This window comes from Amphiura filiformis, chromosome 10 (genome assembly GCF_039555335.1).
Source record: "Amphiura filiformis chromosome 10, Afil_fr2py, whole genome shotgun sequence".
NCBI lineage: Eukaryota > Metazoa > Echinodermata > Ophiuroidea > Amphilepidida > Amphiuridae > Amphiura > Amphiura filiformis.
In genome coordinates this window covers 20,116,841-20,144,497 of record NC_092637.1, presented here as the reverse complement: position 1 = coordinate 20,144,497, position 27,657 = coordinate 20,116,841, and the positions used below count along the sequence as shown (strand labels likewise).

At 36.6% G+C, this 27,657-nt stretch overlaps 2 protein-coding genes across 4 annotated transcripts in view; both read right to left on the bottom strand.

Moving 5' to 3' along the window:
- The window catches only part of LOC140162625 (sulfotransferase 1C2-like), a 32,543-nt gene extending 7,389 nt beyond the window's left edge, over positions 1 to 25,154 (bottom strand). The window contains exons 1-5 of one of the 3 annotated variants that reach the window (XM_072185896.1): positions 24,911 to 25,154; positions 24,096 to 24,149; positions 2,450 to 2,629; positions 2,149 to 2,270; positions 1,764 to 2,010 (exon numbers count right to left, since the gene is read on the bottom strand). In XM_072185896.1, the coding sequence (XP_072041997.1) occupies positions 1,764 to 2,010; positions 2,149 to 2,270; positions 2,450 to 2,629; positions 24,096 to 24,123 (577 nt within the window). In that variant the 5' untranslated portion in view covers positions 24,124 to 24,149; positions 24,911 to 25,154. Of the gene's footprint in view, positions 1 to 1,763; positions 2,011 to 2,148; positions 2,271 to 2,449; positions 2,630 to 9,322; positions 9,396 to 12,095; positions 12,210 to 24,095; positions 24,150 to 24,910 lie in introns of those variants that run through there. The other 2 variants (XM_072185897.1, XM_072185898.1) reach the window with 2 other exon arrangements.
- Positions 15,925 to 23,059, bottom strand: LOC140163245 (sulfotransferase 1C2-like). Its single transcript, XM_072186643.1, has 6 exons — positions 22,863 to 23,059; positions 21,473 to 21,597; positions 20,479 to 20,722; positions 18,061 to 18,155; positions 17,230 to 17,485; positions 15,925 to 16,157 (listed from the first exon to the last, which is right to left on the bottom strand). The coding sequence occupies exons 1-6, from the start codon at positions 22,996 to 22,998 to the stop codon at positions 16,054 to 16,056; spliced, it is 960 nt and encodes a 319-aa protein (XP_072042744.1). The 5' UTR covers positions 22,999 to 23,059; the 3' UTR covers positions 15,925 to 16,053.
- Positions 25,155 to 27,657: the final 2,503 nt, after the last annotated feature.

The following is a 27,657-nucleotide window of genomic DNA, read 5'->3' as shown; positions in this document are numbered from 1 at the left end:
CTTTTTTCTTTTCTTTTTGTTATTATTTTACAATATCCTTCATCATATTATATTCGTCGTTCTATTAATTTTTGCCAATGTCCGTCCTTCTTTTTTTCTGTATGTCTACCTATATTTTACTTTCTATACTTACTATAAGTTTCTTTGAAAGCGCTTTAATAAATTTCAGTCATAAAATGTAATTTAAGCCTACTCCTGCCGACTATGATTATATTTACACGATATACTCGTTGCAAATACCACATACGTTTTTGATGCAAACGATGAAAATGATTAAAGTTTGTTGTTGTTTTTTCTAAAAATTAGCTTTTTTTAAATTTTAAGTATTTTTTTCCCAAAATCACTCTTTTAAAAGACTTCAATCAATTCCTGTCAACAAATATCATGTATTTCTGGCGATTAAATCACTACTCTTTCAAAATAAAACGTCATTTTACGCAAAATACGTAGTTGGCATAGGCTAATAATGTTCAGAACGCACTGTAAAATACATGATATTGCGTATAAAACGTGACCGTATCCCTAAATCACATGAGGAAAATGCAATAATTTTTATATAAGTGAAAAGATAAATAGTTTCTCCGTTTTCATGTAAAATTTGATGAAAATCCAAGCTATGGTTGAGGAGATATGGGCCAAAACACACATTTTAAAATTTGATTTTTTGTACCTTAGAGACAATGCTGGCCATAAGTGTTGGGACGGTTTGATAGGGTAATGTAAATAAGCCCCCACTCCCCGATCAATGTTGAATTCGACTTTTTGGTCACACGAGCCTTGTGGCACCCAACATTAGATTCGGGTGGGGAAGGGGGAGGGTTGGGGTGTTAGGAAAGTGTTTAGGCTTGACACCAAAGAAACCTCCACTTTATCACGTTAATAATAACGGAAATAAGGTCATACTACAGTGTACGTTTTCCATAAGTGTCCCAACACATTTTGGCCATGGTTGTAGCTAACTGGCCAAGCTTCATGAAATCGGACCCAAATGATGTCAGAATAAAACAATCGGTTTGTGCAACTATAACGAATTCTGCGAGTCTCTTGCAAAGCAGACACATTATTTCACATCTTTGAAGACTTTCACCCACCAGTAGGCCTTTTCATTTGATGATCTTCTAAACATACGTTATGCATGCAATGATACCGAAGATAAATTATATTATAACACCGTCCATATTTTTATCTGAGAAAAAGTTGACAAACTTGTTCAACATTATTTGATTATAGCTGCTGTTCCATATCAATTTGTAAGCGCTCTTTTAAAAGTCATAATTCATTGAATTTACAACCGTTTAACAAAACAGGCGAAATCAGTAACTTTTTGCACAAGATTTGGCCATTGCTCATTCTAATGAGGCTAGTATATGGACAATATAAGTGTGCTCTGACATTAAATTTGAAAAATATTGTAAAGAATACTTGAGGTGTTGACTTTTAAAACCTACAATTTGGTCAAAAATTGTGCCTGGATAGATCGTTTTCAACAGATTTTCCACATTCGCCTTGCTATAATTCATTGAATTGCGTTATCTGTTGACCTAATGAGAAAAAGTGCTTTTAAGGGGAAGTGTTAGCTTTCGTTCGATATTTAAAAAAAATCTGATTGGATGAAGGGAACACAATTGAGGTTTTGACAAAAGCCAATCACAGATTTCTATTTTCCACTAGATCTTACACAGCTCTTATGATGTTATGCACTCAACCTGGTCATTCCGAGGAGGAAAATTTGTTACGACAAATGACATTTTTCTTACATATACCTTTTCCATTGTTAAAATCTTGCAAAAATTCATCCCATGTCGGATACGACTTAAATATTGAGGGATTCATGTTGTGGAAATAGAAGTACGACACAGCAACATCCTTAGGGTTCCTAGCGACATAGACAATCCTAGACTTCTTCTTCATGATATCAGGTGGCAATAGATGCCCTGGTAGGTGAGATTTGATGGTACGAGGGGACTTCATTTTGCCGATGATTTCATGCGTAGGGGGTATTTTGAGTTCCTGCATTTATAACAAAAACAAAACTTATATTTTAAATAGGAATCTGTTCTTTATGCTAATCACATATTATTGCTTTAATGTAAAATTATAGCGTTAATAGCTTCAATGAAAGTCTTGATTAAAAAAGTGATAACTTACGTCTGAGGAGATCATTGGAGCTTCCATAAACGGTATACGAAAGTTTGAGTGGCTCTTGTTGACTTCGTCTAAATCCCCTTTGTAGCATATAGCTGACACAACTTCCTGGGTCCACGTGGTTCCTTGAAAATAAGCATTTTGGATAACCAAGAAAAAAATTGGAGTCAGCGCAATCTTACACTGTAAGGTCTATTGTTGTTGATTATTATTTATATTGATATACATCTCCGTCACCCATGTTTATTAAGTTTTCAGAGTCAACAGGAAAGAACATTATAATCACACAGAAAATCAAACGAACCTGATTTAGGATAGGACACCACAAACACATCATCAGGTCTGGCTTCCCATGTCTTCATAGCATCGAGTGTCTTCATGTTGATAAATGGCGTTGGAAATGGTACTCCTTCCACCTCCATCATACCAATGGGTTCCTTTGAACCGGGACGAAAGAATAAAGCTTGGTCCCATATTTTTTTGACTGCAACGAGACATAGGAATAAACAAATAAATTAATAAATACTAAATAAATACTAAAATAAATAAATAAATAAATAAATAAATAAATAAATAAATAAATAAATAAATAAATAAATAAATAAATAAAATAATAAAAATAAAATAAATAAATAAATAAATAAATAAATAAATCAAATATAAATAAATGAATAAATCAAATAATAAATATAAAAAAATATACAGTATATGTAAGTAATTAAACAAATAAATAAAAAATAACAAAATAAATAAAGATACAATGAAAGAAGGAAAGAAAGAAAGAAAAAAAGAAAGAAAGAAAGAAAGAACTAGACTTAGCTGTGGTCTAACCCACGAACACAGCCGTGTTATAACCCCTATATGACCTTTGACCCCAAAATATATGAAAACGCCCATAGACATTGGCTAATGTCAATGCATTTGTGCACGTGGCACCACTTTGCTATGTTACTTGTGGCAGAAGGGGAATTTTGAAGGTTTTTCCTCTCAGACCGGAAGTGACCCCTTAATGACATTTGACCCCAAATAAAAAAATACCACATATTAATTGGGTAACCACAATTCATGTGTGAACATACCGTTACTGCCCTATGTTTTTCTTAGCAAATAAAAAATGTTGAAGGTTTTTCGTTTTATACCGGAAGTGACCCCTTAATGACCTTTGACCTCAAACAAAAAAATACCATATATACATAAGGTAAACATAATTCATGTGTGCACATACCGTCACTCTCCTATGTTTTTCTTAGCTTATAAAATTTTTGAAGGAATTTGGTTTTATACCGGCAGTGACCCCTTACTGACCTTTGACCTCAAATCTGTGTATGATTCATAGCCACTGGGTAATAGCAATGCATGTGTGCAAGTTGCGTCACCGTCCTATGTAATTTGTGGAAGAAGTAGCATTTTGAAGGTATTTCGTTTTATACCGGAAGTGAACCCTTAATGACCTTTGACCTCAAATAAAAAATACCACATATACATTAGGTTAGCATAATTGATATGTACACATACCGTCACTCTCCTATGTTTTTCTTAGCTAATAAAATTTTTTGAAGGAATTTGGTTTTTTACCGGAAGTGACCCCTTAATGACCTTTGACCTCAAATCTGTGTATGATTTATAGACACTGGGTAATAGCAATGCATGTGTGCAAGTGGCGTTACTGTTCTACAAAATTTGTGGGAGAAGTAGCATTTTGAGTTGAAATCACGTTTTTGACCCCTGTGACCCCTACTTGACCTTTGACCCCACGAATTTCATGTGACATGTAGGGGCATGGTCATTGATGATTGTGACCAAGTTAGGTCAAAATCGGTGTACGCATGTCAGTGCTAGAGCAAATGTAAAGGTCGACAGAAGAAAGAATTAGCTGTGGTCTAACCCACGAACACAGCCGTGTTATAACCCCTATATGACCTTTGACCCCAAAATATATGAAAACGCCCATAGACATTGGCTAATGTCAATGCATGGGTGCACGTGGCACCACTTTGCTATGTTACTTGTGGCAGAAGGGGAATTTTGAAGGTTTTTCGTCTCAGACCGGAAGTGACCCCTTAATGACATTTGACCCAAAATAAAAAATACCACATATGAATTGGGTAACCACAATTCATGTGTGAACATACCGTTACTGTCCTATGTTTTTCTTAGCAAATAAAAAATGTTGAAGGTTTTTCGTTTTATACCGGAAGTGACCCCTTAATGACCTTTGACCTCAAACAAAAAATAACATATATACATAAGGTAAACATAATTCATGTGTGCACATACCGTCACTCTCCTATGTTTTTCTTAGCTTATAAAATTTTTTGAAGGAATTTGGTTTTATACCGGAAGTGACCCCTTAATGACCTTTGACCTCAAATCTGTGTATGATTCATAGACACTGGGTAATAGCAATGCATGTGTGCAAGATGCGTCACCGTCCTATGTAATTTGTGGGAGAAGTAGCATTTTGAAGGTATTTCGTTTTATACCGGAAGTGACCCCTTAATGACCTTTGACCTCAAACAAAAAAATACCACATATACATTAGGTTAACATAATTCATATGTGCACATACCGTCACTATCCTATGTTTTTCTTAGCTAATAAAATTTTTTGAAGCTATTTGGTTTTATACCGGAAGTGACCCCTTAATGACCTTTGACCTAAAATCTGTGTATGATTTATTGACACTGGGTGATAACAATGCATGTGTGCAAGTGGCGTTACTGTCCTGCGAAATTTGTGGGAGAAGTAGCATTTTGAGTTGAAATCACGTTTTTGACCTTTATGACCCCTACGTGACCTTTGACCCCACGAGTTTTATGTGACCTGTAGGGGCACGGTCAATGATCATTGTGACCAAGTTAGGTCAAAATCGATGTAAGCATGTGAGTGCTAGAGCAAATGTAATGGTCGACAGAAGAAAGAACTAGACATAGCTGTGGTCTAAGACCACAAACACAGCCGAGGGGTGACCCCTTAATGACCTTTGACCCCAAAATTTATTAACCCTCCATAGACATTGGCTAATGTCAATGCGTGTGTGCATGTAGCATCACTCTGCTATGTTATTTGTGGCAGAAGAGGTATTTTGAAGGTTTCTTGTCTCGGACCGGCAGTGACCGGCAAAAGTTTATCACGCCTATATAGTCCCAACTTTGCATAAAAATTATGCAAACTCGGTACAATATTAACACTTTTAGTGTTGCAAATCGTGTTTTGCTAGAACTTGTGAATGTGATCTCTCCCGGGGTGGGCACTCAACTTTAGAAGTGACGGTATGTGCCTGTCAATAGGCCCCCTCTTTTGAAGTCGACTATACCCGATGACCCCTTTTTTAAACATCATACCTGATGACCCCACTTTTTTTAGGTGCGGCTACCCAATGACCCCCTTTTTTTGGTCGCGGCTACCCAATGACCCCCTTTTTTTCTAGAATTGCATCATCAAAATGCCACAAAATAATGCGGAAACTTTCAAATTCCCTTATTTTAGCAATTTGTATTGAAAATTTGGCAAGAAATAGAATTTTGCTCAATTTTTTCCAAAATTTTCTACCCAATGACCCCTTTTTTGAAATGTTTGTACCCAATGACCCCCCTTTTTTAAAACTACGTTTTGTACCCGATATGCCCCTACTTCGCAACTCCGGTAGGCACATACCCGTCACTACTAATTTGAACAGAAAACGCGAAAATTTGAGTGATGTTTGTACGATGATGAGCGCATGAACACACGAGGTCAAAACGCGGTTAGCAGTCGGACGTAAACACGGGAAAATCGGGCCTTTTTATATAGCGCTATTTTTCTCAAAAAGTAGACCTAAAATTTGGTGTCATTTTCAGATATGTTATGCAGAATTTTGTTCTGATTAAGATGATATCAAATACATATTTCAAAGTAAGACATAACTCGACTTAAAGCCTACAACGTGACCCCTATTTTGCACGTAAAGTCTATGGAAAGCTATTTTGTGGTATGTACCCTTTACGATGAAGAGCCCAGTGAAGAGGCGGCGATAAAGGAGTCCCAGGAAAGTAGTTAATCACCGTAACCTTCCGAGTCCAAAATGTGTAACCCGTAACATAGTTCTTTTTAAAAGAAGACTCTGAGCTAAATTGTTACAATTTATACAGATCTGAGTTAATTATTTACTTGATGCAACATAAACGAGCGTTTTAGCATCAAAAGGAAAGGACAATTATCTATTATAGAAAATTGATCAATACTATCGAAAGAACCTTTGAAGAAGTATTTTGAAAGTATTCGGTCAGACATCGAAAGTGACCCTTAATGACCTTTGACCCCGCCGAAAAAAATACCACGTGTACACTAGGTAACATCAATTCATGTGTGAATATACCGTCAGTGTGCTATGTTTTTCTTGGCCGATAAAATTTTTTGAAGATATTTTGTTTTATACAGGAAGTGATCCTTTAATAACCTTTGACCCCAAATAAAAAATACCACATATACATTGGGTAAACACAATTCATGTGTGAACATACCATCACTCTCCTATGTTTTTCTTAGCTAATAAAATTTTGTGAAGATATTTCGATTTATACCGGAAGTGACCCCTTAATGACCTTTGACCCCAAATCTGTGTACACCCCATAGACACTGGGTAATAACAATGCATGTGTGCAAGTGGCGTCACTGTCCTACGTAATTTGTGGGAGAAGATGCATTTTTAGCTGAAATCACTTTTTTGACCCCTATGACCCCTGCGTGACCTTTGACCCCACAATTTTCATGTGACATGTAGGGGCATGGTCAATGATGGTTGTGACCAAGTTAGGTCAAAATCGATACAAGCATGTCAGTGCTAGAGCAAATGTAAAGGTTGACAGAAGAAAGGTAGACGATCTCGTAAGAAACAAAACACAGCTCTCGGCTGTGTAATAAAAGCCCTCGACCATTGCGCGGTACCACGTGTAGGCTTGTCGGCTGCTATGCCGTGCATACATGTCGAATTTGAAGGATATAAGTCTTTTAATTAAAATGACCTCTAAATGACCTTTGATCCCAATTATTTTTACACCACATAGACACTGGCTATAGCCAATATATATGCACCGGGCACATATCCCTGCGCCGTGTAATTTGAGAAAAAAAGCATTTTGAAAGTATTCGGTCAGACATCGAAAGTGACCCCTTAATGACCTTTGACCCCGCCGAAAAAATACCACGTGTACACTAGGTAACATCAATTCATGTGTGAATATACCGTCAGTGTGCTATGTTTTTCTTGGCCGATAAAATTTTTTGAAGATATTTTATTTTATACAGGAAGTGACCCCTTAATAACCTTTGACCCCAAATAAAAAAATACCACATATACATTGGGTAAACACAATTCATGTGTGAACATACCATCACTCTCCTATGTTTTTCTTAGCTAATAAAATTTTGTGAAGATATTTCGATTTATACCGGAAGTGACCCCTTAATGACCTTTGACCCCAAATCTGTGTACATCCCATAGACACTGGGTAATAACAATGCATGTGTGCAAGTGGCGTCACTGTCCTACGTAATTTGTGGGAGAAGATGCATTTTAGCTGAAATCACTTTTTGACCCCTATGACCCCTGCGTGACCTTTGACCCCACAATTTTCATGTGACATGTAGGGGCATGGTCAATGATGGTTGTGACCAAGTTAGGTCAAAATCGATACAAGCATGTCAGTGCTAGAGCAAATGTAAAGGTTGACAGAAGAAAGGTAGACGATCTCGTAAGAAACAAAACACAGCTCTCGGCTGTGTAAGAACTAGACTTAGTTGTGGTCTAAGACCACAAACACAGCCGTGTTGTGACCTCTTAATGACCTTTGACCCCAAAATCTACGAAATCCCCATAGGCATTGGCTTATGTCAATGCATGTGTGCATATAGTATCACTGTGCCATGTTATTTGTGGCAGAAGGGACATTTTGAATGTTTTTCGTCTTGGACCAGAAGTGACCCCTTAATGACCTTTGACCCCAAATGAAAAAATACCACGTATACACTGGGTAACATCAATTCATGTGTGAATATACCGTCACTGTGCTATGTTTTTCTTGGCCGATAAATATTTTTGAAGGTATTTCGTTTTATACCAGAAGTGACCCCTTAATGACCTTTGACCCCAAATAAAAAAATACCACATATACATTACGTAAACATAATTCCTGTGTGTACATACCGTCACTCTCCTATGTTTTTCTTAGCTAATAAAATTTTTTGAAGGAATTTGGTTTTATACCGGAAGTGACCCCTTAATGACCTTTGACCTCAAATCTGTGTATGATTTATATACACTGGGTAATAGCAATGCATGTGTGCAAGTTTCGTCACCGTCCTATGTAATTTGTGGGAGAAGTAGCATTTTGAAGGTATTTCGTTTTATACCGGAAGTGACCCCTTAATGACCTTTGACCCCAAATAAAAAATACCACATATACATTAGATAAACATAATTCATGTGTGCACATACCGTCACTCACCTATGTTTTTCTTAGCTGAGAAAATTTTTTGAAGGAATTTCGTTTTTTACCGGAAGTGACCCCTTAATGACCTTTGACCTCAAATCTGTGTATGATTTACAGACACTGGGTAATAACAATGCATGTGTGCAAGTTTCGTTACTGTCCTACGAAATTTGTGGAAGAAGTAGCATTTTGAGTTGAAATCACGTTTTTGACCCCTGTGACCCCTACTTGACCTTTGACCCCACGAATTTCATGTGACATGTAGGGGCATGGTCATTGATGATTATGACCAAGTTAGGTCAAAATCGGTGTACGCATGTCAGTGCTAGAGCAAATGTAAAGGTCGACAGAAGAAAGAAAGAAAGAAGATCCTGTAAGAAAAAAGACACAGCCGTGACTAAGAACCTGTAAGAAAAAGACACAGCCGTGACTAACGTCACGGCTGTGTAAAGAAAGAAAAATAAATAAATAAACCAACAATATATAAATAAATAATAAAGTCGAAATAAAAGTGTAGGCTTCCACTACGATAATAATGTTTAGGCCTTTATCTAAAACTATCCATCTTCAGTCATTGTCGAGATGATGAAACATTAAGGTTAGCAGCTATTTTAAAGTGTTGCGATATGGTAGTTCACAGCATCTTGCGAAATGTATTTAGATGATCTATGCCTTAATGTAACATTAATGTTAGCAGGCCTACTTACATGTTTCTTTTCCTATAGCTTCCTCCATGTTCCACACTGGGAATGTCTACAGGATCTACCAATAAAAAACAACCAAAACAAACTTGATTGCACTCTTTGTTTGTTTTAATGTCAGCCCCTTGAGTGCAATAATAGCCGTATTCAGACGCTGGGTTTTGCACCCGGCGCAAGGTCGGAGTATAGGTCGGAGGAAGCATGGGTCTGTGGAATGTCGTGTGAAATGTCGGAGTAGTGCCAATGTGAATGCTAGTCGTGTTAAGCTACTCCGACCTTACCACGGCCAATTTACTGGTGAGTGCAGTTGAATGTTTTAATCTTTCTACTTCTGGCCACTGTTTTTACTGTTTACTTATTATGTTTGTTACTTTCATTACAATATACAACGATTTCAACCCATGGCCATGACTCGCCAATGGAATTTTACATGTCAACAAAAAACACCGGGGGAGGGTGTTCACATACGATCTTCAAGATGTTTTATATCCCTCGATCGCGAAAACAGTCGACGCTAGTGGTTGGTTGGTAACCGCTGATTTCTACCCGAGAACCATGAAAGACGTGGACCCAATGGTTAGAGCCCGCAGGGCATCATAGCCACCGTATATTAAAGCATGTGTAGATTTATTACTTTTTGGTAGCGCGCAGACTTGTTCTATTGCAGAATTGATATAATTGTCCCAATTGTAATCGCTGTAGTGGATCCTCCCATTGTTGAATTGCCATACTATAATTGCTGCAATTGCACCCATTGTGGAGGTATGTTATATTCTACAATTGCCGTAATTGCAATATAGCTGTAATGTATCCTGCCATAATATATATAATTGCCGCAATAGCACCCAGCGCACAGATTTCTTGTACTGCAGAATTTCCTTTATTGCAATCACTGTAACACATAGCGAACAGATTTGTTATAATTATTGCAAAATTGCCACAATTGCACTCGCTAACTTAAATCCTCTCATTGTAGAATTGCCATAATTACCGCAATTGCACAATAGTCAGATGTATTACAGAATTGCCACAATTGCCGCAAACGCTGTAGTTGATCCTCCCATTGTAGAATTGACATAATTGCCGCAATTGCACTTACAGCAGAGCCGTGGTACATTGCAGAATTGCCACAATTACACTAACCAAACAGGACATTCCCATAGTAGAATTGTCATAATTGCCGCAATTGCACGCAGTGTACATCCTTATATTACAATCGCCACAATTGCACCCAGCGGATACACTTGGTACATTGCAGAATTGCCATAATTGCCGCAATTGCACTATAGCCAAAAAGGATCTTCCCATAGTAGAATTGCCATGATTGCCGCAATTGCACACAGAGTACACCCTTGGTATATTACAATTGCCACAATTGCTGCAATTACACCTAGCGGATGAACTTGGTACATTGCAGAATTGCCATAATTGTCACAATTGCACTAGCCAAACAGGATCTTCCCATAGTAGAATTGCCGCAATTGCACGCAGAGTACACCCTTATATTACAATTGCCACAATTGCGGCAATTGCACCTAGCGGATAAACTTGGTACATTGCAGAATTGCCATTGCCACAATTGCAATCACTGTAGTGGATCTTCGATCTTCCCCTTTTCTTGCCATAGTAGAATCCCTATAACATTGCCATAATTGCACAGAGTGCACACCCTCATTTTATTGGAAGATTGCTATAATTGCCGCAATTGTACTCCCAGTAGTGAACTTCTTATTGTAGAATTGCCACAATTGTAATTAGAAGGGGGGGGGGGGGGGGGGTTTGCATTTAAGATTTTTTTGTGGAAATGGCTATAATAGTGTCTTCATCACAATTGTAATTGCAAGTATTGCAATTTACTGTCAAAGTAATGACATAATTGCACCCTATGCTAATTAAGGTAACTATTCTGGCAATAGTATTTAAGATACAGCGACTCCAACGTCTATGAGCTATTATTCAAAAAAAGATAAATTTCTAGATTCCCCTACAGAATTAGGGCCCCCTAATGTAGGGGGGGACAAGCGATATTAGGCAGGTGGAAAGGAGCGATTTTTGAGCACCGTTTTTATAAGGGGTGAATTTGGCAGGTCAAAAGGGGTAAGCATTTTTGGCAGGTCAAAAAGGGGGGGGGGCAAGCGATTTTTGGCAAGTCGAAGGGGGGAGGGCAAGCGAATTTTGGCACAGATATTTTGGGCACCATTTCTATATTACGCCCTAAAAAGATGTAGGAAAACGTTTATATAGAAACACAAAATTCCCCAAAATCTTGCATGTGTAATGGGGGGGGGGGGAATTTTGGGGGGGGTTGGCACGTCAAAAGGGGGAGCAAAGATTTTTGGCACGGCCAAAGTGGGGCGATTTTTCACCACCCCGGGGTACACATAATTTATTATTGCCCAGCCCCTAATGCCTATATACGCCATATTAAAAGGTGTATAGGAAAAAGTTAGGAACACGTTCACTGCGAAATTTCCCGCTGGCTATGCTCACATATTATATCATGCCAACACAATAGGTTTTCAATTTGGGTTCCCCCAAATCTTGCATGGACTTATGGAGGGCAAAGATTTTTGGCACGTCAAAAGGACTGAAGGAAGGGGCGACTGGGGCAAAGATTTTTTGGCACGGTCAAAAGGGGCAAAGATCTTTTGGCACAGCCAAAAGAGGGATTTTTTGGCAGACCATTTTGAGAATTCCACCCTGTACATATAGGCCTACGTACCAAAATATTGCACAGCCCCTAAATAATTGCATAAAAATAATAGTAAATTTTGCTTACCTAAGTAAAATACTGCTCTCCACAAAATGTGTCAGTGCAAATTGGTCACCAGTGACTGAAATATTATAGATATGAGTAAATTTCCCGTATACTCCGTTGTACGTGAATAGCTTGTACATGTATTTTAGCTGAAGCTGTATATAAATTTAATACAAGATCATGACCCGAATCATTGTGCCAAGGCAAAGGTATCTATGGTACGCCGATTAGCTCAAAAAATTGGTAAAGGAATAAACATATTAAAAGACTAGGTTCCAGAAATAGGAAAAGCAATATCAGCAGGCAATATGCCCTATGTGCCATATGCTTACCCAGCAAACACAAAAACGTTTCAAATAAGTAATATTTTGGTTTTTGGTTTAGGTAAAAACGTTTTAATAACATTTAAATGTCGGGTTATATAAAGGTCATGAAAACGTTTTAACGTTTTGTATGAAAACACACTACAACAATATTTTTAAAATATTTTATTTAATGTTATTGTAAACTATTTTTAAAAACATTTTTGGCCAAATATTTTGTCAACACTTCAATAACATTAATATGTTAAAATATTTGCACCCAGCAAACACAGAAACACAGACATTTTTTTTCAAAACGATTTAATAACATTTAAATGTCGGGTTATATAAAGGTCATGAAAACGTTTTTAAAACGTTATTGCAAATATTTTGGGCAAACATTTATGCAAAATATTTTTTCAACCCAAAAATAACATTCTGATGTTTAGAATGTTTGGTATCAAGTTTTCAAAAATGTTTTTGGAATGTTATTAAAACGTTTGTATACCCTTTATATAACTCGACATTTAAGCGTTTTCTGTCATACATTTTGTTTTGGCTGGGCAGTAGGTTATCAAAAAATGTTTTTTAATGTTACGAAATCGTTTTATACCCTTTATATACCCTTTATATAACCCGACATTTTCTGATAACCTTTTGCGAATGATGTTGAAAGCGTTTTGTGTTTGCTGGGTACATAACAGCTGCTTACCACAATAATACTAACCATGGAAGTAGTGTCTTCAACATCTATGATTTGACAAAATATCATTTGCATAATCTTTCATGTGACAGTTTATGCTACATTTACAACATGAATTTTTTCGAGCACTCAATTTAAAAGTGATATTGCGCATTCATATTGTATAAAAACATAGCTCGTGAATTTCTAAAAGTAGGACTCGACTCATTTTGAAGATACATATTTTACATTATTTCGCATAATAGCTTAATACATCTCTACATAAAGGTTCTTGTATATATTAACATAATTATTAACATGATTAATACCCTTAAATATTTTCGTATTGTTATAAATAATTGCTTTGTTCATTCTGACACAGGCAAGAACAGGCTAAAATATATGATTAGGGCTAGTTCATACTTTTAATCGACGCCGAATATTCGACACAACAAGTAATCGTTATCATGGTTATAATTTCGTAATTCAAGCTATTTCTTGTAATTTTTATCGTTTAAGGGTACTACACCCATCGATTTTTTTTTGCGTTTTTTTGCATTTTGTGAAGAAATTACAAAAAAATTGGACAAAGTGGTATGCAAAATGAAGGGGCAAATCTTCTCGTTTTATTGGTGGCATCGGTATCAACGTAGCTTACATGCTTTTAAAAGTAGAAGCCAAAAGGTGGTACATCACTGATGATTTAAATTCACTTCATTTTGGAAAGCTTACTATCAACGGATTTCGTTAAAATTTTGGATATGTGTTGCTAACACGTTAGGGAAATAAAGTTGATATGTAAAATGGGAATAAGTGGTTCCTGATTTCTTTTATGACTTCATGAACTTGGTGCTCCACAACTATCAAAAAGGAACTGGTTAAAATGCTTCTATTTTCAATGTTGAGCTATATTTTGTATTTTTAACTTGCGACATTATTTCACTGAAACTTAATTAAGCCACAGGTAACAGGTTACCACAACCATACTACAGCAATGTTGAAAAAATTGTATTTCTTGTCACCTATACCACCATATTGGGTAGTTTTCCGTAAGCTTAACGTTTGTGATTTTGGTAACTATTTTATATTTATTTGTGAAATCCGTCTCAACTAGGCATTCTAAATTGTACTCACCATTTACATCCCAAGGTATATTAGTATATCCACCTTGCACTTCTCGATATATATCCAGTTAAAGACAGAATATCAAAATTATTCCTCATTATGATATCACAAACTCTCACATGTGTATTCAAAATTGATGCTTAAATTTGACCTGAACCAATTGACCTATAACCTGACATACGGTGACCTAATAGCCTTTTCTTCTCCTCAACACATTATAATATTATTGACTAATGACTATACATCCATTGTGTAAGTGTTTATATATTTTGCATGCACCACTAGATTTTCTATAGAGAGTATAACAAAGGATTTAATGTATTCTATTCATGTACCCTACTTGAACATGCTGAATAGAATAAATCATGGTTTGTTATGAAACACGCATCTGAGTAACTAGGATACAGTAAACAAAATATATATAGGGCTAAAATAACTTACTACAATTGTTTAAAAGCACTTTTTTTCTTCTTTTTTTCATATTTTTTTTATTTCACATGATCCGTGCATATATCGCCTAGCTATAAATGAAAAAATATTTATTTAGACCAATCAAACCAGTATATGGGTGTAGTACGCCCTTAAGGATACACGACGTATTGTTGGTCGAAACAGCAAAAATTCATTATTTAAATCAATATATTATTGAAAAATAACACTTCATAAGTTCATTCTACAAATCATATAGTTTGAAAACCTGCTTGATTTATTATCTTTTATTGTTGATAATGAATTATGTACGTTTTACAAAAGTGTTGTTATTTCAGCCCTTTACAAGTTACAACATAACTCAAGAACCACAAGACTTACAAAAGTATATCTGTGTTATTTGAATTCTTCTAAACACTCGCTATGAAATGATCAATGCAAGATGCTGTGAACTACCAAATCGCAAAAGTTGAAAGTTTTTGCTAATCTTCACGAATGTTCAATAACGTTAAATCGATCGTATATGTCCACCATATATTATTTTAAAGAGTTCAAAAACAAAACACAAACGAAAGCTAACACTTCCCGCTAAAAAATCTTTTTTTTTTTCATTCCGTCAACAGATTACGCAATTCAATGTTTTTTAGCAACGCGAATGTAAAAAATCTGTTGAAAACGACCTATTCAAGCAGAAATTTTATGTCATGAAATGAAAGAGCACACTTATATTGTCCATATACTAGCTTCATGTGAATGTCCCATTCTCTTTAAATTGCAAATCTTGTGCAAAAAGTTACGATTTTCGTCTGTTTTGTCATACGTTTGTAAATTCAATGAACTATGACTTTGCTAAAAGGGCGCTTACAAATTGATATGATATAGCAAGCATATTATGTTTTCTATTCTATTTTAAAATTAATAACAATAACATAACACATAATATACGATCTTATAAAATGAAATTGGTTAATATTTGTCAAACTTGATTTTTGTCATAATTTGAAATGTTTAGATATACTAGTATCATATCTTACACCTAATTAGAATCGACCAAATGTGTTGTGTATGTAGGTCAGCGGGGCGATTTTGACATAAAGTCATAATTAGTAAGTCCCCCATACACATAGAACTCCGTGTTAAACAGCCAAAAGAGCCAATGGGATTTCTTTCACTTGACTTTGTTATTTCAGCTTAAATTGGACAGCAATCCTTTTTGGCAGTTATTACTAATATAAATTTAATGTCAGCATTTTTGGTAAAGAATAATCATGAAACATAAATTTGACGGAAATCGTACATTATGGCTTTAAGAGTAATATCTTAGCCTTTACTCAAGATTTTGAATCCTTAGACTTGTGACTGCAAGTATAAGAAAACATGCAAAGTAGTAGGTTTTTATCCCCTTCCCCAAAATACCCCCAAATATTAGTTTGTAATAAGTTTATTCAAACTTCAAACCAGTGCCCTTAAGTTTGTCCTCTATAAGAGCATCCATAGCCTGGTTCTGCGCAACGGTAAAATGATTTCTCCAATCGCCGACTTTTCCTGTGGATGAAAAAAAACCGCAATTTAATATACTATAACACTGCAAATTTCTTACAAGTATTTTTGGCAAACCTCATGTGTGTCACACAGTGTCATCGCCCCGATATCTTCATGGCAGAAATCCACAGCCACGCATGGCCATTTTGTTACGACCTGTTTAATAGTTTTGAGACGCATAATGAGCCGAGGGACATCCGACTAAGGCTACTGACAATAACCTGGTAATTGACCTCTCTGTGTGTGAGTGAGCATGTAGGCCTATACGCCATGAGGTCGTCTGCTTTTACACTGCCTCCACGAGTGAGTGCAGCTAGCCTACGCTGTGCTATAGTTCTGCACATATAAAATCAGAATTTTTGTCAGTTTTTGAGTTCAAGACGCACGGTTCTTTCTCAAGACGCAAGCTAACGACTATCATATCCGTTCAACACATATATTTAAGTGCAAGGAACAAAATATAGCTTCTTTAGAATAAATAAATTACGGGAGATATTCATCATTTTCTACCCCGGTATCCAAAGATTTATCGTCTGAATATCAATAAAAAAATGTAGACATTTATATAGCGCTTTATGCCGTAAACAGCCTCTAAGCGCTTTACATTTATTCCGCCGTCATTAGAATATGTCGGAACCACGTTTGCAGCCTACAAGTGGCGCAGGGTCCATCAGTACAACGACTGTGACTACCCCTAACAGCTTCCCATTGCACCTGGGTGGGGTGAGGCAAGCGAGGCAAAGCGCCTTGCCCAAGGGCGCAACACGGTGGTGAGTATCAAATCGTGCATAGCACATTAACGTGTATCGATCCCGGGTATTCATTTTAGTATCTCTGCTGTACCAAGTAATTATTAGCCAGGCGATGTCGGTGTGTGTCATCCACAATACTACAAGAGGTAGCTAACATGCACCTGATCTGCTTGAATCGTGCTTTGAACATTTGGTGTCGAATAAAATGTTTATAGACCGATTTACAGGGGTTATCACAGAGGACTGGTGGTACTTTCTCTGTTTATCTCTTTCCTCTATATGGGTTATTTACGGGTTAGTTCTCTTTGTAAAACTGATCTTACCTTTTCTCATAAACGAATTTTTTGATGCATCAAATTTGTTGTCGCCATGGGGAGGTCCAGCATGCCCAGGAGGTGACATATTCTCTCCTGATGCGGCTATTACCGCTGCTACATGCTTAAATAAAGTATCGGGATTGGTCATGGGGTTGCTTTTCATGTTCTCAAACGTACAATGATCTGTGATTTTATCGATGACATCCGATGATAATTTATATCCCAAGAAATCTGCTGTCTTCTGTACAACTCCTCTCAAGTCCTGAAATTACGTAATATATTGATAGAGACAGTGATACACTGTAAAATGGTGTCCTTGCAAGCTTTTGTCGATGGCGTCTTAAATAGACACGTCCCCGGGACATGTCTTCAACAATAGAAAAACATATGAAGAAGTTAAGCAGTATGCAGACTCCGAGTATTAGACGTACAATATTGTATGTAACATATCTACGTTATTTAATCTATTGCCATTCTATTTCCAGTAATGTTTAAGTTCTAACGAATGTTTGATGACGTAAAATCGATAATATGTTACGTATAATATCTGGTAGAAATATATTATCGATTTTACGCCATTCAAATTAAATTGAATGAGATTTGAACATGTGTAAATGATTTTGAGAATTTTACAAATCTCGATAATTACCATGATTACTGATTTGCTTACTGCAAATAATATAGTATGTTGTTTATTATTTATTGATATCATTTACATATTTCTCTTCTTGTTACTTGTATTTCTATTTAAAACATTCATCATGTTCATCGTCATATTTATTTGTTTTTAGAGTTGATAGTATTAATATTATCGAAATGAAAAAAAAAAGCACATACCCGTTTCATTTCCTCAAATTTAAGAAAGAGAACATTTGATTCATGACGTATGTTCCAGAAATACAGATAATGCTCCCACCATGTTCCGCTGTAGACTGATAGAAATAAACAAAGCAATTTATCAAATCAAAATAAAACGACCTGTTTGTGCAACTATAACGACGTCTCTTCCAAGAAACAACAAATTGAATTGATAATCATTTTAAATTACAAATACATACGTATAGATATCGAAGATATTTTACAGGCGTAATTTAATCATCTCTGAGCAAATGTTGACAAACTTGTTCAACTTTATTTTATTTTATTTTATTTGAAGAGTTTGTCAAATTAACAAAACACTGCATGTATAGCTGCTGTTTCAAAATACAATACGGTATTTGAGATCACACCACTAAATCAGGTCCAATCACAGAATTAGAGAAGCGGGCCCAACCCTATCTGACTGAAGAAATTGCAACTAGTGTTTCTAATCGCTAACCCCCGGGCGCTAATCACACTGGTGCATTTTAATAGAAAACCGTATTTTGAAATTTTTTGGTGATAGTTTTGCTCTGTGGATGTTTTTCTTATCATCCAAGCATAAAAAGATAACAAATATTACAAATGTGACATTTTAGGAAGGTTTTTTGGTTCCATGCACCAAATGACGTCACAACAAGAGGCGCTGAGCTGTATGGTTTGGTACACACCACTCCACGCCATACATAAATTCTGCCAGTCACATTTCCCCAATATGAAATTTTTTAAAGTAAAATTTTAATTTTAATTTTACTTCATTAAAGTTTGGCGGAGGCGGGGTTCGAACTCACGGCGGCGGACTGCTTTGGATACACTATGAACCCAGCGCCTTAGACCACTCGGCCACTTGTCTTCTTGGAATTCATTTGAAACTTATTTAAAGATATAATCGCAACTTCAACATAGGCCTACCACGTGACAAGCAAAGGCAGAAAACGTACCATATTTTGGAATTTTATTTACCTAAAAACATTTATGTGTATTATTAGCGCTCAATTATTGTTAACTGCGTGTTTTATACAAAAAAAATCCAATGATAAACATGATAACTGGGCGTCTGTATGGACAATACATTATATCGATTTTGACACGTGCTTGCGTCTCAGTACATTTCCATGGTCAGTAAAATACTATAGAGGAAAACCTACCATTTTCTTGTATACACGTTCGATGTTTTTATCAAATAAAAAAAAAATCCATTTTAGACCCCAAATGTTTTTTCAGGAAATAAAAGATTAGATTACCATAAAAACGAAACAGTAATCTTTTGCCGGGTCTAATGTAATATTCACATAGGATTTTCAACGTTTTTTCTATCCTTATTCTTGCTCAATTAAAAAAATATTTTGGCGCCAGTATATAAAATTGAAATAAAATTCTCTGCTTCTTAAACGACATCAAATGTGCCACAATTGGGTATCACGAATCGTTATATATGATGTGCAGTTAATATTCATATTTTCTTTTATACAGAGGATGCTTCAGTTTTGACAGGAAAAATATTTTCTTGAAAACCCTCTCACTCGGTTATTTTAAAAAGGTAACCACGCTTCCCTAGAATGTGCAATAAATTAGCATTAAAATTTTTCTTATTCTAACAGCAAGCGTTTCTAGAATGTATTATGGCGAAATGTGGTGTAGGTTTGGTATGGCTTACACCATGTTCAATACACCACTGCGAAAAATCGAGCAGCTCAACTATCAAAAAAAGATGGTTCGAGGGTAGAATATTTCATAAACTTTTGGCATAATGGTGTTTTGAATGCACTATGACGTTTTAACCTGCATAATGGTGTTTTGAATGCACTATGACGTTTTAACCTTGAGAAAATGACGATTTCTTCTATACCTTTTAACAAATGAAAGAATAGGAACTTGATTAAGTGGTGTGATCCCATTTGGCCGGGACATTCCGAAGAGGAGCTTGAGACGAGAACAGACGAGAACAGACCGTTATCAAAGGATCGTTATTCCGAATGGTTATTACAGATTATGGCTTGAGACGAGAACAGATCGTTATCAAAGGATCGTTATTCCGAATGGTTATTACATGTATACCGAAGGATCATTACTCCGAATTTACAACAAGGGTCAATGCTCCGAGGGGTCATCTCTGAAATTCGGAGTAATGACCTTTTGGAGTAACTAATCTTATTGTTAATTCGGAGTATTTGGAATAACGAGCCGTAAATTCGGAGTATTCGGAATGACGATCCTTTTGTAAATTCGGAGTAATGAAACCTCAGTCGGAGTAATGAGCCTTCGGAGTAATAACCCTTCGGAATAACGAGTCTTCTGAATAATTACCCTTCGGAATAACAGTCCCTGGGAACAGTCCTTCTGAATAACGAACCTAAATAATGCTAAATAAGACATGACATTCTTACACCTACCTACCTTTTCCATCGTTAAAATCTTGTAAAAATTCATCCCATGCCGGATATGACTTCAATGTCGGATTCATGTTGTGGAAATAGAAGTACGACACAGCAACATCCTTAGGGTTCCTAGCGACATAGACAATCCTAGACTTTTTCTTCATGATGTCAGGGGGCAGTAGGTGTCCTGGTAGGTGAGATTTAATGGTACGAGGGGACTTCATTTTGCCGATGATTTCATACGTAGGAGGTAATTTGAGTTCCTGCATTTATAACAAAAAATTAAGGCTTAGAAAACCTCCGGAGGGTAGGGCCTACCTAATTTTTAAAACTTGGGTTTTAAAACTTTTGAGTTTCAGAACTTACACAAGTTCTGATATAGGCCTACTATACACTAATCCGACGAGCCAAGTCTTGGTCAGAATTCATTCCGCCATTACTGGAGGCCATCCGCGCAAAACCGGTGTTGTAACTACCCAATTGGGTGGGAAAGTGATGCTTCAAAATCAATCTAATATTGTATTGCTGTGTAAAATTTCCTTTTGTCACACGGGTGATGGATCACAGTTTAAAATTCCCACAAAGCCTGCATCATTTCACTCTTCAGGTGGGATGGCCTCCTTCAATGGCTTGCCATTCCCCTTTTTTCTTCCCTTCCTTCCTTATTTCGTTCGTCCCTTCCTTCCTTCATTTATTCATTCGTATATTCGTTTCATTCAGGGAGAGCGTGGCGTGGCGAATAGGATTATTCGCCTAGGAGGTCCCGGGTTTAATTCCGGCTGACATATGATTGGCTTTGGAAAAATGTCCAAACGTCCTCTGTAGTCTGTATAATAGGCCTTGGTGAAACTCGGATTGGCGCTGCCGCTAACCCATGGTACATTCAATCAATTATTAAATCATAATTCAAATAAGCTTATTCTATAGGCCTATGTCTCTGATTGTCTCAAATTTTAAAACGATCTAGTTGATGTAAAATTTAATATAGCGTTGTTTTAAAATTACAACCTTACGTCTGTAGATGAAAACATTGGAGCTTCCATAAACGGTATACGGAAGTGTGTGTGGTTCTTGTTGACTTCGTCTAAATCGCCTTTATGACATATAGTTGACACAACTTCCTGGGTCCACGTGGTTCCTGGAAAATTAAAATATATTTGAAGACCAAGTCATTGAAAAAAAAACCCCACAAATACAGCCCACCTGTACTAGGTAATACTAGTAATAGATTTTACAAATTAATTTAAAAATGGGATCATTGGATGAGAAGGCCTCAACTTGGGGTCTTTTCGTGAGCCTGAGGAAATTTTACCAAAAAAGGGTCTTTCCGTGAGACTGGAAAAAGTTTTGTGTCAACATAAATCAAAATAAAAGTTGACAAATCTTGGATATAAAATTGTTAAGGAATCGGATAGCAACGTTTGCACCGTATTTTTGTGGGACATGAGAGCACATCAGACATATTGCATTCTGAATATGAGGAATGTCCTTCTGATATCAAATAATTTTGATTTTTTTTAAATTGGCGCCAAACTTGGCTGTATAAAAAAAAACCCGGGTCTAAACCCTTGATTAAAGCCAAGAATTTTCCGCGTTGCGGAAATTCCGCAAAAAATCGCGGAATTCGCAGGTAAAGCGGAAAACGCATTTCTGAGAAAAAATTTAAAAATAAGCAAAAATGACCTAGAAAAAGGAAAAATACAATTAATAAGAAATAGATAAAATACTAAATGAAATGGGTCTTCAAAATTCATCAAAATAAAGTAAAATCCGTCATAGATTTACCGTACAACGCCTGTCCTACCGCCCATTGCAGCCATGATACCCAATCACCCATCCCAACTTTGCAAATCGCAATGATCGTCACACGATTCTTGTGAAATTTTATTATGTCAGAAATGTGCTAAAATTACAAAGCGGAGAAAAGCGGAATTTAGCATTTGTAAAGCAGAAAATTCTTGGCTTTACCCTTGATATACCGGTACACTAAACCAAAAGAGAAACTTTTAAAAGTGATAACTTTTCACACATAATTATCTTAAAATCCTGTGCATCACAATAAACCGAACTTACACACAGGATTACTTCATTACTCTACTCTAAACACATGTCAGTAACCAAGCAGTTGTCCAACTGACACAACAGCAAAGTGCACTGACATGGAACAGCTTCCTGGACAACATTCATAGCCCAATAAATGGTACCCAACATAAGAAATCTGCGAGTAAGTGGAATAGTGTAGAACAAGACCTCTTTCTTGAAGAAAGTGCGTTAAAAGCAGAAATCAGCCCCGTTCCACACTATTCCACTTACTCTTTGGAAATTATCATCTGCGTAAGGATCTTATACGCATTCAAAGATTTCTTTTTTGGCCTAATATAATACACAGATAATGAAACGAACCTGCTTTAGGATATGACACAACAAACACATCATCACGTCTGGCTTCCCATGTCTTCATTGCATCGAGTGTCTTCATGTTCATAAATGGCGTAGGAAATGGTACTCCTTCCACCTCCATCATGCCAATGGGTCCCATTGATTCGGAACGAAAGAATAACGCTTGGTCCCATATTTTTTGACTAAAACGAGGAATAAATAAATAAATAAATAAATAAATAAATAAATAAATAAATAAATAAATAAATAAATAAATAAATAAATAAATAAATAAATAAATAAATAAATAAATAAACTTTACCTTGGGATAGGAGCAGCCTGAGAAGCTCCTGTCTGCCTCTTTAAATAAAAGTGATACTGTTTATCTACTTGTTTAGAAATATCAAGTCATTGTCGGGTTGAAGAACACAACGGTTACCAATGGTTACACTAACACATGGTAATTTAAAGATGGATTATTAGTTCAGATTATGATAAAGAGAGATTTTCGATGGTATAATCAGTGGCGTACCGTGGCCGCTTTATCCTACCCCGAGGGGCTGAAGAAAATTCAATTTTGCCGCCCCTTCCTCAACAGCCCGAAAAGGTTGACCCAAAACAATTTTCGGTGGTTTGAAAAAGTGAAGAGCAAAAAAAAAAAAGGATTATAGGCCCTAGCGACCTAAAAGCAACACACTTAGTTGTATGGTACCATTTTTTCATAATTTTTTATACTTTTTCAAATTTTTTCCGCCCTTTTTTCTCTACTAATTCTTTTTGCCGCCCTTCTTCTTCTTCCACCGCCCCTTCGTTTTGGCCGCCCCCTGCTTTTAACCTGGGGGCTCGCGCCCCCAAAGCCCCTTCCCCCACCCCCAAAAGCTCCCAAATATTCGCATGATAATCCTGGGGGCACTCGAATATGATTTATATGAAAGTGACGTACCTGTATCTACCGGAGTGCAAAACTAGGGGTCTATCGGTGGCGATTTTTGCCGAAAAAATTAGGGGTCATTCAGTGGTGAAATGTGTGAAAAAGCAACTTTCTAGGCAAAATTTTGCAAAAAATTATCAACTTTGCAGTTAAAGGCTACAAAAATTTGCAGATTTGGTGTAAAGCTGATGAAAAAAGGGGGTCATTGGGTAGCAGATTTGCCTCAAAAAGGGGGTCTATTGACAGGCACATGACGCGTATCAATATATGGGAGTGCCCCTCCCCCCCCCGGGTATAATCCCATAAAAATATACAACAATACTTACAAGTTTCTTTTCCTATAGCTTCCTCCATCTTCCACTGAGAATGTTTTACAGGATCTAGAAAAGCAACCAAGGGGTGGTGCAATAATTATGTATATTACTGAATTATCGGGAGGGGGCTACAGAATTTTTTAGGAGCAGGGAGGGGAGAGTAAGCATATTTTGGCAGTAGCGATTTTTGGCAAGTGGAAGGGGATCGGAGATGCATGCATGTTCGATTACCTGCTGCTCAGGGACATGCTATAATCATGTGTACACTCTAAATTACAAGTTAAAAATAAATCCTTAAGGATTGTAATTAGGGACCAATTAATTTTAGATTTAAAATTAATTTTAGGCCTATAGATTTGAATTTTAAATTTTAAAGACTGAATTTTAAATTTTAAAGATTTAATTTCAAATCTGTAAGATTTAATTTTAAATCTAATACTTGATTGGTCCCTTTATAATCACAATCCTTTAGGATTTAGTTTAAATCTTTGAAATTTAGAGGGTAGGCGCGCGCCATATTCCCGGGGTGGTGAATTCTCAAATGGTCTTCAAATGGATCTCAAATCTTTGCCGTTCCCTCCCCCACCTTTTAACGTGCCAAAATCCTTTGCCCCCCCCTCCTTTTTTACGCGCCAAAAATCTTTGCCCCCGTCAAAAGGAGGTTTGTCAAAGAGGGTAAAGCTCCTTTGGCACGGCTGAAAAAAAAGGGGGCATGTGATTTTTGGCAGAATATTTTGAGCATTCATCAACCCGGCTGTAGGCTCTACACATACATATTGCGCAGCCCCTAAATAATTACATTAAAAAATAATTGTAAATTTGCTTACCTACCGGTATAAACACTATACAGTTTTGGAAAGAAAAATATTAGGCCTACTCAGTATACTCTCCACAAACAGACAAAATGTGTCAGTGCTGAAATAATATATAGCCTATCATGTGTGAATTTCCCATACTCCGCTGTGAAAAGCATGTATTTTACTGTAGAGCTCTGTAGCTGTATATATTTACCAAATGCTGCAGATAACAGGCGGTGGAATTTTCATTTAATACAAGTTCATGACCCGAATTAATTGTGTCAAGGCCAAGGGCACGGGTAGATATGGCACGCCGTTTAGCTCAAAAATGCCAGTGGATAAACATGATGAGTCTATGACTATAGGTTCCAGGAACTTGGCCCCCGGTCCCCGCACTCCGTGCATCCGCGGGTATTCATGAGCTTTCATGCTTGTCGGTGAACTTTAGAAACACCCCCTTTTGCATCTCATTTCGCGAAGTTTTTAGGGGAAAACACCCCTTTTTTTAGCGATTTCGCGAATTATTTGCCCTTCGACAATACCCCTATTTTCGCTAAAACGCGAACGATATTTCTAACATATCCTTTTCTGACAGAAACACGTAGGCTGCTCCATGAAAATTTTTTGTCAATTTCGCGAACACGGTGGTTTGAAAAAACACCCCTTTTTTGTGTGTTTCGCGAATCGCATATCTTCATCTGAAAACACCCCTTCGCGAAATTTTCGACGAGCATGAATACCCATGGATGCACGGAGTGCGGGGACCAGGACTTGGCCTAGGCCCGCGGGGGGGGGGGCACTTCAATATGAAATGGATATAGGTGTACGTGTAGGGCTGGCACTCGGTGAGGGGCATTCGGTGAGAGTAAAATGTAAAAAATATGGGGTCATTGGGTGAGAGCATGATTTGTGGCATTGAGAGCAAAATGTAAAAAATATGGGGTCATTGGGTGAGAGCATGACAAAAAACAGCGTCAAAAAACCTCGAAAATCGAATTTTTCGTTCAAGAAAGCTTCAAATTTGTTTGTTTTTTCAAAAATAGGTAACAAAATCAGTGATAAATTGAATTGAAAAATAAACTTGGCCATGATTTTATAAACAATTAGGCCCTATAGGCCTACAATAAAAATATTTTCATAATCTTTCATGCCCTTGTATTAACAACATTTTCTATTATCTGCCACTTTTTAAAGATAGGCCTACAGGGTGAGTCAAAAAAAGTCCATTTTTATTTAGAACCGAGGGGACCGAGTTGAACCTTTTAGGTTTTAAAACATTTTATAAATAACATATCCATTAGTGATCGTGTGTGAAAAAATCAAGGAATTAGCATTTACCGTTTTGTTTTTAGGACACATTTTGTAGCGATACCCAATTTTAATGTTTGTCCAAGAGACATCTAAAATTTGAATATCAGCCCATTCTGTGTAAGGTAGATTTAGAACAACTGCTATTTTCTTAACCTCATTGGCATTGAAATAAAATGGAGCACCTAAAGTGTTATCGCCCTTGGTCTTGTTTATTATTAAAGGAGAAGTAAGTAACATTATTTCTTATTATTTTCATTTCCCCTTTACTTTAAAGATGTTTACTCTTTATCAAAAACATATATATTTGTAGGCAGGTTTTTTAAATGTCGAAATGAAATGCGCGCAAATTGAAGTGGAGTGAATTACAAAATATCCAGTAAGTTGGACATATATTGGGATTAAAAAAACTAGAGTTGGAGTCGAGTGAGGTATGAAGGACTTTAAGCAATGTTAGAAAGTTTGTTTGAATAGAAAAAAAGAGATAAATAAAACGCAAAATATCAACCTTATTTAGGGGTGGTGCAATAATTATGTGTACCCCCGGGGTGGTGAATTATGGGGGGGGCAAAGATTTTTGGCAGGCCAAAAGGGGGGAAGCATTTTTGGCAGGTCGAAAGGGGGGTCAAGCAATTTTGGCAGGTCGAAAGGGGGGGGCAAGCGATTTTTGGCACAGATATTGTGGGCATCGTTTCTATATTACGCCCTAAAAGGTGTAGGAAAACATTAGGAACACGTTCAAATATGCAAAATTTCCTGCTCGCTACGCTCGCATATGATAACACACTTTAAGGTTATAAATTAGGGTTCCCCAAAATCTTACTGTGTAAAGGGGGGGCAAAGATTTTTTGGCACGTCGAAAGGGGGGGCAAAGGATTTTTGGCACGTCGAAAGGGGGGGCAAAGATTTTTGGCACGTCGAAAGGGGGGGCAAGCGATTTTGGCAGACCACTTTGAGAATTCACCACCCCGGGGGTACACATAATTATTGCACAGCCCCTTAAGGTTGGTCTGAACCCTGGAATTATGGAAACTTTCGGGCCTCAGTAACTGCTATAAAATTGTTGGTCTAAATAAAAGTATACGTATTTAGAATGGCAAAGACTTGATAAGTTCATCTGTGAGGTCCAATTTCGGCCAAAATCACAAAAACGGTTTTTGGCCCACTTTTTTTTTCGTGCAACGTAAAAAAATTCTTGGGCCAAAAATTTTTTTATTAATTTTAAAAACTAGATAAAAATATTTAGGAGCAGTTTTTTCATTTTTTTAAAAATTTCGACCAACTTCGAGAAATTTGCACTAAAAATGGTCAAAAAATGCTGAATTTTCAAAAAAAAATCATAAAAAAGCCCGATTTTCGCCCAAATTTCAAATATTTTTGAAAAAAATCAAAAATTTATTTGTAGGCATATATTGTACAATACTTGGTATACTTGGTTACTTATATAAAATATGTTGTATCTCATTTTA